Source organism: Ovis canadensis, chromosome 10 (assembly GCF_042477335.2).
Source record: "Ovis canadensis isolate MfBH-ARS-UI-01 breed Bighorn chromosome 10, ARS-UI_OviCan_v2, whole genome shotgun sequence".
In the NCBI taxonomy this organism is placed as follows: domain Eukaryota; kingdom Metazoa; phylum Chordata; class Mammalia; order Artiodactyla; family Bovidae; genus Ovis; species Ovis canadensis.
In genome coordinates, this window is record NC_091254.1 from 69,057,690 (window position 1) to 69,075,677 (window position 17,988).

At 32.3% G+C, this 17,988-nt stretch overlaps 1 protein-coding gene across 21 annotated transcripts in view; it reads right to left on the minus strand.

The window, feature by feature from the left end:
- Window positions 1-3,910: 3,910 nt before the first annotated feature.
- The window catches only part of RBM26 (RNA binding motif protein 26), an 83,250-nt gene continuing 69,172 nt past the window's right edge, over window positions 3,911-17,988 (minus strand). For 16 of the 21 annotated variants that reach the window (XM_069602377.1, XM_069602379.1, XM_069602368.1 and 13 more), the window contains 4 exons: window positions 12,712-12,825; window positions 9,947-11,106; window positions 9,257-9,315; window positions 5,140-5,576 (listed from right to left, as the gene is read on the minus strand). In XM_069602377.1, the coding sequence (XP_069458478.1) occupies window positions 11,017-11,106; window positions 12,712-12,825 (204 nt within the window). In that variant the 3' untranslated portion in view covers window positions 5,140-5,576; window positions 9,257-9,315; window positions 9,947-11,016. Of the gene's footprint in view, window positions 5,577-9,256; window positions 9,316-9,869; window positions 11,107-12,711; window positions 12,826-17,988 lie in introns of those variants that run through there. The other 5 variants (XM_069602381.1, XM_069602376.1, XM_069602380.1 and 2 more) reach the window with 2 other exon arrangements.

Consider the following 17,988-nt stretch of genomic DNA (forward strand, 5'->3'; position numbering starts at 1 on the left):
CTGCAAATTCTGATTTAAATGAGATATTAAGGACAAATAGCATCTTAACATTACAAAAAAAAAAAGGTCAAAATGTGAGACTCTTACGGTTTACTTTTGTGTAATTTGTACTGTACCCTCTTTGAAGTCAGAAATATAAAATTGGTCTTTTCATTAACTCCATGATCTAAATTCAAAATCTTCAACACAAATACAGGGCATATTATATTTCAGATCAGAATGATTCTCACAGCACTGAATACAAATTATTGCATAGTACTTCAATAATACACATTTGAGATATATAAAAAGTAAATTAATGTTCAATTTAAGAAAACTCTGCTATAACACTGTCAAAAACCCTTGAATACTGGAACTGTCATATTACATATTAGAAAAATATTAGATAAAACATGACCATGGATAGCTCAGGAAAATATTCAAGCAATATTTTGCAAGGAATCTTATTATTCCGAATAAAATGACTCTTCTAAAAATGGACTTTTATATAAGAAAATATATGGAACCCATCATTTTCTCATTTCTACGTAATTCTTTTCACAGTTTACTTCTCTTTATGTACTTCAATCATGAATGTTCATGAACTTCATGGGGAAGACAAATTTTTCTGGAAGCAGTTTGCAGAGCTGGGATAAAAAATAAGGGGAGTCTGCTTTTACTGTAAATTATTTGATACCTCTGAGTATTCTTATAGTGACTATGGTATTAAGAAATGGAAATTCCAGTCCTTATTCTGTCATTTAACTTATTTAATCAAGACAAAGGTTATCTGCCCTACTGTCCAGTAAGACTAGTTATGAAACTGTAGAAGTTCTTGAAAGTTTATAAAATGCTGTAACAAAAGTATACAAATCTGTAGTTCCAAGGGGCAAAAAAAATTGCTATGGTAAGGAATATAAAATCCTGCCAACAACACACTATAGAAAACAAAAATAGAGCTTAACCCCTGTAACAAGCATTAATTTGCTGTTTAGAACAATTTCAGTAAGTTCTAACACATTTACAAAGAAAACTGAATGCTCTTTTCCAAAGCTAAATTTATGAAAATAGGTGTTCATACCTATCTGCCTGTAAAAGATCAAATTAAAATATATCATTTAAAAAATAATGTACTTTGATGCAGCAGTTCTGAGAAAATATCTTGAAAAAATAATCAAAGATGTTTAAGGATATGGCATTATTTACAATAAAATAAAAGCTGGGAAAGTTCTAAGTGCCCCAAATGAGGAGATAACACACTACGAGTCATCTACAAATGGAGGAGCTTTAAAAATGGTATATTAACCTATTACCATACATGGAAAGACAAAGCAATATGCATTATATAATCCCATTTTAAAATGGCTGGGGATCATTTGTAAATGACAGGATCATTTGTAAATATCCTGTCTGTCTTTTTATTCTGAATGTCTAGCTTTTCAACAGTATGTCATATGTGATTTTTTACAGGATTAAAAAAGACCAAATCCACTCATACTCTATACAGAAGTACTTCCCAGGTTAAGTGAAGGCTAACATGATTATTCTGCAAATACTCCACATAGTATATAATTTTTAATAATTTTACTGTCATTATATATTAACCAAAGTCCTCTATTTCAAGACAGAGACTTCTATTTCATAACCAGATCTCTAATTGGATTTTTATCAACTTATGCACTTTGAGATGATAATGTATTTTCCTGTGGAAACAGTGGAAGATAGGCTATTACCAAACTTACTTAACCCATGTTATAAATGACAGAAGGAATATCTGCAATTAAAGAAAAAAACAAAAAATATCACAATACTGATCACTCAATAAAAGCATGAAATGAACATGCCGAATGCTGGAAAAGCAGATCAAATTAGATCAGGAGAATAAACATTCAGATGAAAACTGAAAATTACGGAGAGACGTTTTGAAAACTTTCATTGCCCTTCGAGGTTGACAGAAATGCTTTATGTCTCTAATTTCACTTCAGAATCTATGGTAGTCCTTCTCTGATATCAGAGTATCGTTATACTATCACTCATGATAAGGAGAAACTTTTTAGCCCCCAAATGAAATAAAGAGAACATTTCCAGCAATAAATAGGCAGGAACTAGGGAGAAAAGGGATACAGAAGATTTTTGTATATGTGTGACAAAAGGAGTCAAGAACACTTTGGTACCAAAGGTGACTTAAAGCAATTTTAAGTGAAAATGGCTGTGAAGAGAAGAGGCAATATAGAGCCATTTCTTCATATAAATATTTTCAGAATTTTCAACTGTGCAATGCCTGAGAGCTGCAAATTTTCCTTTCTAGTCTATGTTAATATAACTGATGCAAAATGCAGGACAATTTTAAAAAGTTAACAACTGCTTTTAGTAAGACTATTTTATTTAAAAAATTTTCAAAATATAAAAATAATAAACATTATGGGTATTAACAAACAAAACAACATAATTCAACTATAAATAATAAAAATGTTGACAACCCCACATAAACACGTAATACTATAAACATTCTAGGCATACAAGAGTAGTTTTCTAGTTCAAGTTTTACCATTTTCAAGTTTTATCACTTTAAAAATAAACAAAAAAGCTGCTACAGCTTAACCAATTACTTTCGCTCCACTCAAAGAGCAGGGAAATTTTCCCCCATGCCAACACACATTCATGAAATGGGATACTTATGGGCACAGGTATTAAAAACTGGAATAATCCAGTCTCCAGACAAGAAGGAATTCCTTTGGTGTTTTTAGGTTCAACAATCCACAGAAATTGAGTTAAACTAAACCACTATTAAAGGAAATCTTGTGCCAGACATGTTCTGAAGTAATATCACACCCAAAACAGGTTCAGGATTCTGAGAATCAAAAGTAAACATCTATGAATGCTTTGCTGATACTTAAAAACTGTATCTTGAGAACATTCACTAAGGTGCTGGAATGAAGTCTTGCAGATGCAGAAAATCTGCACATCAACACAAAACTTGTACAATGTAAATAATACATCTCTTTACAACTCATCAAATGTTCTATAAATATTTACGAATTACCCTGCCTCCTGATGAGTAAAAGACAGATGGGAATTGAAAGCAGAAGAGGATTATACCATTTTTTAGGACTAGAGAAGTTTTCCATTTGCAATTGGGAAAACTGAGCCATGCTCAATGTATCTTTTTTTTTTTTTAAGTCTAGTCATATTAACACCATTCCTCTTATCAAAAGAGCTGCTGACAAATTGAAGAAAATATTTTCTTTCTGGGAAGTTGGACACCAATTAGTATAATGTCATTCTGCATCATTCTCTTTAAATTACAGGGTGTTTCTAATTGGCTGGGCTCTTTACCTGGCTCATCACAGACTGCTTTTATAATTATGCTGCTAGATCAGATTAAGTTATAAGCAATCATAGATTTAAGCTCAGCAAAGTCTGGATAACAGGTTGAAAAATGATATTGAAAGGTTTTGTAGCACCAATGACTTTTTCCTAAGACACTTGAGGGGCTGCATCACTTTAAAGTATTATTTCTCTTGTAAACAAGACCAAAAATATTCAATTGATCTGTACTTTGAGCACAAATATTTATAAACTCTATTTGAAAAAAAAAACACACATATAGCATGACTAGGGCAGTTAATAGTGTAAAATCTAAGTATATTGAAAAATATAAAGATATATAAAAGGCTTTCATAATGCAATCATGCAGAGGTAAACTGCTTCATTCAATTACACAAAAGTGATTCTGTACAGTTATCTACATATAGCTCCATGAAAATCCTCTTCAGGAAAATGAAATAATGGAAATCCTCTTTAATTAATAAACATATGGGAAATTATTAAAATATGTACCTGACCTACCAGATCTCAAAGCAATTTTTCAAAAAGTGCAATGATTTTAACGAGAATTAAATCATCTCAACTTCTGATTCCCAATGGCATGTTCAATTTCATTTTGCTTTATTTTGTTTTTAATTTAAAAGCAAAGGGGGAAAAAAAAGGAAGATGACAAAATAAGAGAGAGTAGTGGTATGTGATCCACAGCTATTAACCAACCCAAAGCTGATAACAGCAAGTATGGTCTCTTCAGAGAATTATCTTTGGGTTTTCAGCCCAGCACGTTAGAGCTATTCTAACTATTACACAGACAGAGAAGCTTTCCTTACAAAGAAAAAATACTGAACTAACCTGGGAAAATATCTGCGAACTCCCAGCGGCTACATGTTAGTTTACAATGTGAACTAATACAAAAGTCTAATTTTTAAAATGCCTTGTAGGCTACAAGGTCATAGGTAAGAAAAATTTCCAAAATACTTACTGTTCCTTCAAACCAAGCCTACATTAACCATGCTGTTTTCAATTAATATGAATCAAAATAGATAATTTACATTATGTCTGACATATTCATTCTTTTTTCCTGACAACAAATGCAATGCATGCTCAAGAAAAAGTGCTTGAAGAATAGTTAACTTTGCACAAAAAGGTGAAAATGTGAGCATGGCTGAATGGAACTAAAAACAAAAGGAAAACAAGGGTGAAGAGAATCAAATATAATTTGGACTCTTTTAATGAAAAGTTGCAATCAAGTGTAACTTCTAAAATGTTAATGAGAATCTAAGAAGGAATACTAAGAAATTAATGTTCTGAAAACTTTATGATGCCCATTATAAAGACAGTATTTTGGATGAAAATTTAGAATAAAATTTAACTTCACTCTTTATAAACAATTCTACACCATATTGCTTATAAATAAAGAACACGGACATACACCTCTTAAGGCAAGAAAACTACTGTCTTTAACAGTGTTAGACACACACTATTTCCCCTTGCTTTTAAGATTGTCTTCGATGTCTTCGTTGCAAGTGAAGAAAACAAGGAAACACTATGTAAATTAGACGTTCATTAGATATTTCTCAATATTTATAATTCACAGATCATCCCATACTACTTGAAAAGCAAATTATTCTCCTTGTTGATTTTGAAGAGTTAAGAATTTTTAAAAAATTATTTGGGTAAGTGGCCTTGGCGTAGACTTCAATAAATATATTTAGAAGAAACAGGCAAGTTATTACCATGTGAAAAAAATATTTTAACCACTTGTTCAAAATTACTGTAAGTAACCATCCTAACTCCAGAAATGTATCCTAAAGCCCAGAAAAATTAAAGCCAAACCACGGTTTAACTTTTTAATCATTTTCATCATTCTAGATTGTTCATGCTGATGAACATAGTATCATGGCTTTATAGATTTCCTAGATACAATTTCAACTTGGCTGAGCCTGAAAACTCATTTCATGTTAGGAAAACCAAGAGGATTTTTTTTTTCCTTCTTAGAGTGTTTAAAAACAAACGGCTATAAAGGGGAAAAAACATTTAAGTATAAGATCAAACAAAGCACACACTCAGATTTACTTCTGGACTCAGATGTACCCTAAAAGAACTGGAAAAATAAAAATGCTAATTATGGTACATGTAAACATCTATTCAAACTGATAAAGGGCCAACATAAAGTGATAGTATCATATTATTATAACAGTCGTCTCCAGACAGGAACAGGTCTTGCTGTTGTAGTCACAAAGCTAAATTCAGGCAATGATGATCTCCCTCTGCTGGAAAAAGAGAAGACTATTAAAAAAAACTTTGAAAACAGCAAATAAATCTAAAACTTGAATCATACCATACATTGACCTCCAACTTTTTAAAACATTACGTCTGAGAAAAGAATCAAAATGAAAGCTGCAGACAAATTTTTCAAAGATCAACCATGGTTTAAAATGATTTTAACAAAACCTCTCTCCAACACGCTTCACTGAAACATTAAGCTGCACAGGTAACAGCTCGGCAACATGGTTATGATCCAAATTTTTCATTAGGAAACGTCATCATGGACCATATAGTAAATTTTTATCAGTGCGGGTTGGCAAAGTAACAATTTTAAGAAATCACTAACAAATTTCAAGATATTGATAAAAATATAAAAGCAAGAATGGAATACAAAATAATCGTGAGTTATATATATAATTTTCTTAAACTCCATGGGATTACCATTTCATTCTTCAATCACACTGTATGACATAAAATACTATACTAAGCATAATGATAAACAACAAAAGTAAATAAAAAGGAACATATCAAAATGAGACAGTGTTTGGTATACAAAAGAAGACTAACTTGGATGATGAGATGATAAGAGGATAGATGAAATAAAGTAACAGGGAGGGAAGGGTTAGAAAGAAACAAATATAAATTGGTACAAAAAAGTAAAAAATGCTTCAATTATACTAATCTAATAAGTATATAATACTGATAAAATGCAATAACCAAATTAGGAATTTCTCTACTGAATAAGTATAATGTTTTCATTAGAAATTACTAATGCATGTCAATCAAATTCACCAAGGTTTCTTTCTTAGGTCTTTTAGATAGCTATTCTGGATATCAGATAGCTGTCATCTGATAATCTACTTTCATCTGATAGGTATACAATAATCAGAGAGCAAAAAATCTATTCTTCTCTAAAAGCCTGTATGCTGTATACATACCTTAGAGCAACTAGCCCATTCAGAAAGTTAGTAAGATAGTTTCTGAAAATATGGGAAAAGGAAATTTTTTTCTTTCTGCCTTACAAATATTGTATGGTCATGAATGATCCCTAGATTAAATTTCTACTTTTAATCATATAGGGTTTCAGTAGAATGGGAACAGCACTGTGAAAGACCAAAAATAAGCTAACAAGCTTACTGAACTAAGCTAACAAGCCGAAACTTTTACACAGGACATTTTTGTTTTAAAATGCTAAGATTTTTTTTTAAGGGAAGAAAAAAAAATTTTACAAATATTTACATAAATTCTAGGACTAAATCTAATTTTCTATAATTAGTTTACACTACAGGTAAGGAAAAAAGGAAGAAAATATAAATTGATAAAGTTTGTATGATACTCTAAATAGCCATTGATATTTCAACATACTAGATGAGCAACTGTTTGCTTTCTTTTTGTAACCTTTAGAACCAGTGAGTAGTGTTCCAAGTAAGACTGAAAATACAGTCCCCATAAAACAGTTCTAGTAAGAAGAAATTTCCTCCAATTAAATCATATTTTTCACAGGTAGTCAGCTAAAACAATGAAGTCTTATCTTAATAGTAAACTATCATTTGATACATTTGATCATATCACAAAATAAAACAAGAGCTATGGAATACTATCCCATTCATGCAACATGATTTCATTAAATGCTGAATACTGGTTAACTACCAAAATTAATTTTTAAATGTTACAATTATCCAATAACATTTAAAACAACACTGCTATGTAGAGACATAAGATACTGAATGAAATATGTAAAATGACAACTCCACCATCCCTTGAGGTAATCCTAATCAATCTTTTAACAAATGATATATAATTTCCTTCAATTTTTTCCTGAAAAAAGTAGCTGTCTACATCTCAATTCCTTTTTCATTCCCACTTCGGCCCAGATCTATACTATCGCAAAGAACTTCTAAGGAAAACTACAGAATTAAAAAATGTATTTCAAGTTTTAGGTAAATATTATAATAAAAAAAGAGTTTTAAACTCTGAGTTTAGAACTGAAAGGAAGTTGTAAGTACGAAGAAAAAGTGTGAATACAGAAGTTAATCTATACTTTTTAGGTTAAATGTAATTTGTGTAGCAAAAGCAAACATCTGGGAACAGTATACAAAACTGTACCAAGACACACTGTATGACTTATCATAACCAAATCTAAGTTGTTTCTACTGATGATAGAAATAGTAACAGCAACAACAGGTAGGGAGAACTGGTATAGATATGGTAAACTGTTTTAGATCAAACACTAGGGAAACTAAAGATGTGAAAGGAACCTTGAGAGATCATCTAGTCCAACCCTTTTCATTTTACAGACAAGGAAACAACCCTGGATAAGTTAAGAGACTTGTCTAAGGCCAGAGAATTAGTTATAGAGCTTGGGAACAAAAGCTAAATCTCTTAACACTTGTCCAGTACTCTACACTTGCTCATCTTTGAATATAAAAAATTAATGGGATGGACTAGATTAGTGGCTCTTGACATTTCTACTCTTACACACTGATAGAAACCAAAAGGCTATCTTACTCCTGAAATAGACATTTAATATTCCAAAATGTTAATAGCTTACTAATTGCTATGGAAATTCCGCTAAGACTATGTGTATATTCCTCCATCACTATTTGTAACAAACCCCACTGGTACAATACTTAACAGAATCAACTGTTTACTAAGATGATCCCAATTGATTGAGAAGACCTTCAACAAAGATTTCTGGAAAATTGATAAGAATTAACAAGGGAGGTAATTGTCACTCCATTACTGGAGATTTAAATATGCATTCATTCATTAATTCATCCCACAAACAACTGAATGTCCACTATGAGCCAGGTTTTATGATAATCACTAGAGATAAAGATGAATAAGACATGGTCCCCTTCTTAGAGGAGCTTGTAATCTAGTGGGGAAGACAGACATATAAACCAGATAAACTATATTACAACATAAGTACTGTAACAGAGATATGAACAAAGTGCTGTATTAAAAGGGATGGTTAAGGTATGAACTGGCTAATGACCAAAAAGACTAGTAATTCTGTGTAACATCTACTACATTTACTGTAAACACAATCTCATGCCCGATCAATAATTACGAAGGAGGTAGCAACATAGTTTTTAAAAAAGTTGGCACTGAAATCAGGTGCCTGAATTCAAACCTAGTTCTTCTATTTACTAGCTATCACTCTGGGCAAGTCACTCCATCTCTATTAGCCTAAGTTTCCTTATCTGTAAAATGGATATCTTAAGTTTTAAATGAGAAAACATGAAAGTACATGTAGAGTACTAGTATTTTTTTAATAAACATACTCATTAATTTAAAAAATCCAATAGCAATTTAATACTAAATAATATTTACAATTAAAATCATATTAACGATAATAAAAATATAATTATGAACCTGATAAATGTTGCTAATATTTAATCCCCATACTTCAGGACCCGATCAAAACATACTTGCGTTCTGATTCATTCAAAGCAACATGGTGTAAAACATTTTAATTTTAGGTTATGACAGAATTTAAGAATAGGGAAAGTGATTAGCTATTTATGAATTTAAATAAACAATATGTAATTTCAGTTACATTATAAGGGAATTTTACAATAATTACACAATATCACACTAAAATTTGCTAATCAAATTATAAAGCCAACAATCAGTATGGAGATTTAACTGGCCTTTGAAAGATTTTCTTTCTTTATAATACCTGTTTGGTGTAAAGAGAAGAAACGTGAGCCTCTGCCAATTTGGCATCTTTCACGACTACTAAAAAGAAAAGAAAACAAACTTACCTAATGAATCAGAATAGCACATAGTCAACATACAAGAGACTATACATAAAAATATATCATAGCTCTAAGTATAGTAAAGAAGTTCTGAGTAAAGTCACTATTTTGACAAAAGAAATCTGACTGTGAAATTTTAAATATAAACATGTACATCAAGTGCAAGCCAAAATGTTCCTATGAAACAGAACTACCATTGGGAGTATACATACAACTTTAAGTAGAGGAAAAAAAGAAAAAGAGGAACAGCATCCATGAGCTACTCCACTGGCAAAAGACTATGGTAGTGAAATTACAGTTTGTGACTGTGAGGACCCCAGCATGGGAAGAAAGTTTTTTTGTGTGTGATTTTCAATATAATCACTGTAATCTCAGAAGGGGCAGAAATACTTGCAACCAAAAGGATAAATTTTAAAAGATAAATATGTAATCTCCCACCCTCCATTCTACAAAGAACGCATTTATTTCCTAGAAACTGCTGTATCAACTCTCAATGATCATGTTGTCAGAGAAGTCCACTTAAAAATCACAATATTGTTGCAAATGTCAAAGATTTTTTTTTATAGAAGTATAGGAAATGCACACTTAAAATATCAGACTGGAACACTTACCAAACAGTGCTTTCCTAAAGTAGTATCTATAGTACATTTCTTTATTCATACATCTTCAAATGGTCAAGTTTTCTTTCATACATCCAAAATGTAATGTGATGTTTTCTTATTCACCAAATGTTATCTCTACTTGAAGTCTGGTTCCAAACTAATCAGCCTGCTTTTAAATTTTAAGACATCTGTTGAAAGTTTATAGGATCAAACCAAACTCAAGTGGTATAAATTTTAAACAATGGATTGTACATTATTGTAAAGGTACCAGTAACCATTATAAGAATAAGTTAGTGATTATAGCTCCTTTTGTGATAACTGGGAAGAAGGGTAGATCACCATCTGGAATGGTCTATTTATTTTAATTCTTTTTCTTTTCTTTTTTTTTTTCTTTTTTTAAATCAAGGAACATTGTCTTTTTTTTTTTTTGTCATTGCTTTTTTTCTTTTCTTTTCTTTTCAAGAGACCATTCCACTTTATTTTTTAACATCTGAATGCATAAGGACTCAAATGCAAAGCAGTCATACACCGTTATCATTAAAACCCATATGGTAAAATACATACACAAGTCCAACAAAAGGCTAATACATAGTAAAGCCTAAGCATACTACTATGTAATATTATGAATACATAACTTGGAGACTTTAGTTAGAGTACTATGTTATCTATTCATTTTTTGAAAACATTCATTAAGATTTTAAATGCAAATTCATTCCTTATTTGGAGTAAAACAAAATTCTCTAAGTTATAACAAGTATTGGTCATTAAGTCTTCAGACCTATTCATTAAATTACAAAGAACCCAAAGAATTCTGTAATGTTCAGTAAGTATGTAATAAAAACATTGCATATGTTTCTAGTGTGATGTCTTTACCAATTGTTTACTGAAATAAAACGCAAACATCAATCTTTCAAAATACAGGATTCAGAAGGTAGTTTTCTTCTCTTTTGTCTATTTGTGAAATCCATCTTCATCACATTTTACCAAAAATTGTTTTTACAAATATGTAAAAGTACATTAGATAATACTAATGAAACACAGGTAGAGTTCTATCATATGCAGATCAATGATCAGTCAAATCATCTTCTCCAAGAACGAGATTCATTGTCCTCTTCTTCTTCATCATCATCTTGAAGTAATGAATCATCCACCAAAGACTCTTCCTGAAACTTTAGGTTAAAATGCATTTAGGAATTTACCCAAAAAAAAAAAGAAAAGAAAAAAGGTGACACTTTTAAATACTGATTACTCTCAACAGAGTCGAATACAAAAGGTATTTCTATAGTAAAAACATTCAAGAAACAAAAAGCAACCTTTATCCACTCAAAGGTTTCTCAATACTATCTATTCTATTGCTTACATCAAACAAACACTAAAAAAAAAATCAAAGTAATAAGCCTTTGTACATGCCATTTCTCCTGCCTCTCTTTATCAAATTATGCCATCTTCTATACCTACAAAACATTGCTGCACACCTTTTTTTTTTTTCAAGAAAACATCAGTAATTCTTCTCTGACACTAAATCAACCAATAATTTGAATAAAGTTTATCAATATTTATATTTCTTTTCTGCTGTATGTAACAAACATTTTCTTTTACAGCATTCTTTTCTTTTCCCCATTCCCTTCATAAAAGCTTCTCAGACTACTTTTCAAACTTTTCAAAATACCTAATACCAGGAGTTCTCCTGCTTTTCTCCCCATTCAATTCAAACTCATGGAAGGACAAAGGTATAATCTAAAATATAAAATGACAAATCATGTATATGAGTTTCAAAATACACATTTTATTCTTGCATTTGACTATGGACATGTATAACAGCCTCAAATGCTCTTCAAACAAAATGAAGTGCCATAATGAAAATCTAATCAAGGTAAAACATGGAACCATTTAGTTTTCCCACCTTACCTTTATTCCTTAACTTCCTCAATTTTTTTTCCTACAGCTTATTTCATGATTAAACAAAACAGAGTTGCTTATTTTTAGATTTTTGGTTTCAAAGGGCTCTTCCACTTCAGTGGTCTTTATGCTCCCCCGTCTCAGCCATAACACTAACTGCTGTTATGCAAGAAAAAATATACTATTCCACACCCACATCTCTGCCAATTATAATGCCTCTCTATTCCCAGTCCAAGTTATGAAAAGCTTTTTTTATCACTTGGGGTTCAGCTACACTGCTACCACCTCCTTCAAGATTCTTTTGGAAAGAAAGAATCATTCCTTCCTCTGGGTACCCACAGCATATTGTTCAAATCTTTAATCACCATATCAATCTGCCTTTTATTATAATTAGTTTCTTGTGTCTATCACCACCTTCTTTTCCAGATTGTATTGCTCCTTCATGATAGGGACCGTGTCTTATTCATTTTTCTGCCTATCACAGTATCTACCATATAGCAGGCATTCATTCTAATGAACTAAAATGATATGAATTAAAATAAAACCTGAAATGTCGATAAAGTAATTAAGTAAATATATACTCTAAAACTTAAAATATCACAAGACTTCCTGTGGATGAAAATCTCATGAGCAATTATTGTCTTCTAAGAGTAAATGAAAACTAAGTATATATATGATTTTCATATATTCTTTTTGGATTAGCAATCCACAGTTCTCATTAATACATAAAATTTAGTCATCTGCATTTTATCTGCTATCCCCTGCCTGGAAGGTAGCTCAGGAATAAAAGCTTTATGTTAAAATCACAGCCATAGATCACATTTTATATAAAAATAAACATTTAAGGGTAAAAACAAATGGAAAAAAAAACATACTTCCTCTTCATCAGGTTCAACTTCTTCTGTTTCAACAGCTGAAATATTAGTTATTGGCTTATTCCATGCCAGCTTTAGATCCTGCCCTTTGAAACGAGCTCCATGAACTGCAGCCTAAAACAATGAAAAACATTGGAATACAGAACCTTAATAATTTGTGAAGAAAACAATGAAATGTTATAGTACCTAATATTAAATACAAGCGAAGACAGTTGTCTATTTTTGCTTTGTGGTTTATTTCTCTATTTACTATTTATTATTACAGTTTATAATTTACTTTATATTGTTATTTATTTCTAAAGTCAGCCTAGTGATTTGAGTAGAGCTATTTCACTACTGGCCAATATCTGACTAGGAGAACTATGTCTCCAAGTCTACGGTAAAATGATAAGCGCTACTCAAGGCAATAATTGCGAAGCACTTCAAGATTCTGGTTCTAGATTTTAATTCTTATTAATTCACAAACGACTCATACAGTAACTAGAAACTAGAAGCCTCTAATAAATTTAAGGATAATTTTGCACCTGTTTTTATACTTAAATTACATCAAATAATCACAAATAACATAAAATGCCTGATGTATCATTAATACAAAATACAAATATCTCAATGAAGAAAAAAAACTGAGCTTTTCTATTGAAAACTAAAGAACTTCCCTACAAAGCTTTCAGAATTGCATATAATGAAAACTGAGCAAACAGTCAAGCCTAAGTACTTGCTACATTAAATGGCTGGTTCAGAAAGAGTGCTTTCAAATTAAAGTACTGTGAAATAATATAAATCAATGTTAGCAACAAATCAAAATAACTGTCACCAAAGATTTACAGCAAAACCTCAAAGTACAGCATAATGTGAAATGTAGAAACAATTACATGTTTAATGACATCTGACCACGAGTAGTATGATACAAAGTCCCCAGGTAAAACTTTTAAATCTACACATATAAATTTATGGTTAATTTAAAAGATTTCATGCCTATTAAAATGTAGCTCAGAAATTTTTAGTCCATGACCCCATCATGTCATATAACTAAAGAAATTTTAAGTACTTATATATAATATAAGAAACAAACTAATTTTTTGAGGCTATAAATATTACATAAAAACATATTCCTGTAAGGAATCCCAACTATCTCACACAAAATGTCTACTCATAAAAATTGTGTTTTCATGTTTTCTTCCAGCTAAAGAAGGCAAAAAACGTTAGTGATGTCATCTATTGTAAGTTTCTTCAAAAATTTCTTATGATCTAATTTTGCACATCTCTATATTCAATACTTACTTCAAATTCATAAGGCGAATCTACAACTCTCTAAAGTTTTAGTTTTAAAATTATTTACTGGGTGCTGTCATCCAGGCTTTGTTGTTCAATTTACCGGCTGTGCGTATGCGTTAGTCTCAGTTGTGTCTGACTCTGTGAGACCCCATGGACTGTAGCCCTCCAAGCTCCTCTGTCAATGGGATTCTCCAGGCAAGAATACCGGAGATGGTTGCCATTCCCTACTCAAAATTTACACATTATAAGGCAGAGTAAAATTAGCATAAATCTGAGTAGCCTGGGATTTTCGGAATGCTAAGTGAGTTCTGATTTCAGCTTCAAGGCATCAGTTGCATGAGCCCCTAACAAAAGTCACCTGACCTTTGAAGCTTTGAAGTCAGGCAATGACTTCTCTAGCTATGAATGTCCTAGATGGCATTTTCTTTCACTATAAGGCTGTTTCATCTACACTGAGATTCTGTTTACAATAGCCATCTTCATTAATTATTTTAGCAATAACTCACAGCAGCTTCTTTATTGGCACTTGCATTTTTATACTATGGAGATGGATTCTTTCCTTAAACCTCATGAACCAATTCCCTGCTAGCTTCAAACTTTTCCTCCGAAGATTCCTCATCTCTCTCAGCCCTCACAATATTGAAAAAAGACAGGGCATTGCTCTGGATTAGACACGACTGAGTGACTTCACTTTCTTTCTTTACAAGGATACTGTGGCTGGATTTATCTTCTGTCCAGACCACTAAAACTTTCTCTATATCAGTGGTAAGGCCGTTTCACTTTCTTTTCATTCTTGTGTTTACTAGAGTAGCACTTTCAATCTCCTTCAAGAACTTTTCCTGTGTGTTCACACCTTGAATAACTGGCACAGGAGGCCTCAATTTTGTCCTAGCTCAGCTTCTGATATACCTTCCTTACTAATCATTTCTAGCCTTTGACTTAAAGTGAGCGACGTGAGACTCTTCCTTTCACTTGCATGCTTAGAGGCCACTGTAGGGTTATCAACTGGCCTCATTCCAAGGTTGTTTTGTCTCAAGGAACAAGGAGGCCCAAGGAGAGGGAGAGATGCAGAATGGCTGCTTGACAGGGCAGTCAGAACACAAATTTATTGACTGAATCTGCCATCTTATATGGGCACAGTTTATGGTGCCCCCAAATAACCACCATTTGTTCTGGGGTCACCAGAACAAATATAATAATAATAATGAGAAAGTTCAGAATATTGCAGAAATTACGAAAGTGTGATAGAGAGACGTACAGTGAACAAATGCTGCTGGGAAATGGTGGCGACAGATCAGCATAAAGAAGCACTGCCACAAACCTTCAATCTGTCAAACAAACAATAATATCTGCAAACTGCAATAAAGTAGAGCACAGTAAAACAGGGCATACCTGTGTGTGTATAAAAACTACACAGTACAGAATTATATGAGAAATATCAGCAGCCTTCAATTTATTTTCTTTATACATGTGTATATACATGCATACATACATTTTATACATGTATATGTGCACTTCTGTATATGAATGCATTTTCCCCCCACTCCCAGCTCTGACCTCTGAAAAAAATTGTTATAATTAACATACTCAGTAGTAATGAGCATGCTTAGTACTCAGACTATGGTCTTTAAATACCTTTCCCAGTAATAAGAACCAGAGCTCCTTAGAGAAATGGCCAGTTCCTGGTCTGGAAGAGAAAATGTATAAGATGAACCTAGAACACCTTTTCATACCAGAAAGAAAGAAAATATCATAACCCATTAGAGTCCTGTCAAAACCACTCACAAAAAACCTAAAGACAGGACACATCAATAACTGAGAACAATGGATCAATACCCATGAAATGTTTAAATCTATGAATTTATAATTGTATAATTCCAATCAAGCTAAATCAAAATATGCATTTATTATGGATCCCTAAAGGAAAAAAGTAAAATATTTATAAGAAAACCAGGGAAATATAAACTCTGACTGGGAATTTAATAATATTTAAGGAATAATAATTTTTAGGTATAATAATAGTATTATTTTATTTGGCCTCTAATATTGAAAGAGACACACTGAAAGGTTTACAGCTGAAATGATATGACTGGGAATGGCTCCAAAACAAGGAGGTAGAGTGTTGTAGTGGGTGGAATATAGACAAAAAAAGATTGGCCGTAAGTGGATAACTGCTGAAGCTCAATGAGGAACATGTGGGGGTTCATTTTACAATTTTCTCTAATTTCTATGCTTTGAAGTATAAATGAAAAGACTGTTTAAGCGCTGAAGCATTTTATTCATAAGCTTGCTCTAGAACTTTGCCTGTTTAGTCTTACACAGCATCATTCGAAGTTTGCACCAAATTATAAGTAAGACGAGCAGGCAAACATATGACAGAAGAGGAAAAAAGAAAAAGGCTTGAAGATCTGACAAATGAAGAAAGAAAAAAAGTATGAAAAGTAGTTATGAGGTAGGCTCTGTATCTTACAGAGAAAATGATTCTAGAAACAACATTTGGAAAAGACTGGAATAAGCAAGGAGTGTTTGCCTTTTGCCTTTCAAGTTATTTAGATTATAAATCTAAACTGAACATACAAAATGCAGCTCTTCACAAACCTACTGACAAGAAAATCCTTTGTTAGAGCTCTTATAAAACCAATGTCTGCAAAAACACTGTGGGGAAAACGGACCTAAGTCAGAAGAGCTAAAGCTATAATCCCGGTATATCTTTCATTTTTAGTAATCATAATGGTAAAACTATCTATAAAGTTAAAACAAAGTTTATTAATGTTTGTAATAACCACAGTATATAATGTTTAGGCAGGAGTTACATTAAAGAACCACCAAGACAAAACTCAAAACATGTAAAATCTGATTTTCAGAATTTATAGAGAAAGACTTCTATTTCTTTAGCTTTAAGTTCAAGTTACATGGCCACTTTCTCACAAGCTTCAGACTTAGATTTACTAGTTCTCACAGCAGTTTTCATCATATAGCAATACTTAACTGGCAAGTAAATCAGTAAGAACACACAGACTATTAAAAACACGATTTGATTTCTCTTGACTGAATCCACTTAAACACTCACTTAGTTCTTGCCACATATTTACTATTTATTCAGTTAGCCCCATCAATTTCTGACTTGATGTTGAACTATCCTCTATGAATCCAATTTTGTGCTTCTATCTTCAGGTCTAAAGAATGAAAGTTTTGAAATAATTTCTTCTATCTTGTTTCTATTCAGTTTCATTGAATTAACAATCAATTCTCATTCACACACAGACACACACAAATATTAATAGCAGCTAACACTACGATGGTTTGGGCTTCCCAGGTAGCGAACTGGTGTCTCCTGCATTGCAAGTGTATTCTTTACCAACTAAGCTAAAAGGGAAGCCCACAGTGGTAAAGAATCCACCTGCCAATGCAAGAGACATGGATTCAATCCCTGGGCCTGGAAGATCCCCTGGAGAAGGGCATGGCAACCCACTCCAATATTCTTTTCTGGAGAATCCCATGGACAGAGGAGCCTGGCCGGCTACAGTTCATAGGATCGCAGAGTCAAACATGACTGAAGCAACTTAGCATGCACTCAAGATGATTTACTGTGTTCCAGGAACCGTGTTCTTTTGAATCCTCACAACTACTGGAAGCTGAGGCATGGGTGTCAAAACCTACCAGTAGAGCAAGAGTCTCTCTCCTTTTGCTATAAAAAGCTTCATATCTCTTTGAGTTTGAGACTGTCGAGTTTCATCTTTGGAACTGACTCTTATAAAATAGGAACTTAACTATCCTATTCTAAAACTGGATCCTGATTGCTTACAAAAGTATAGGAACAATTCAGAGTAGGAAAACTAACTTTCTAACCAGTCATAGGAAGAGGTCACTTTTTTTCTGTCCTCTTTGGGTACTAATCCACCTTCAGTACATTGGGGGTGGACAGACAAACCAGAGAACAGAAAATAAAGCAACAGGATTCATCGTCTAATTAACCAGAGTCAAACCTTAATCATCTTAACC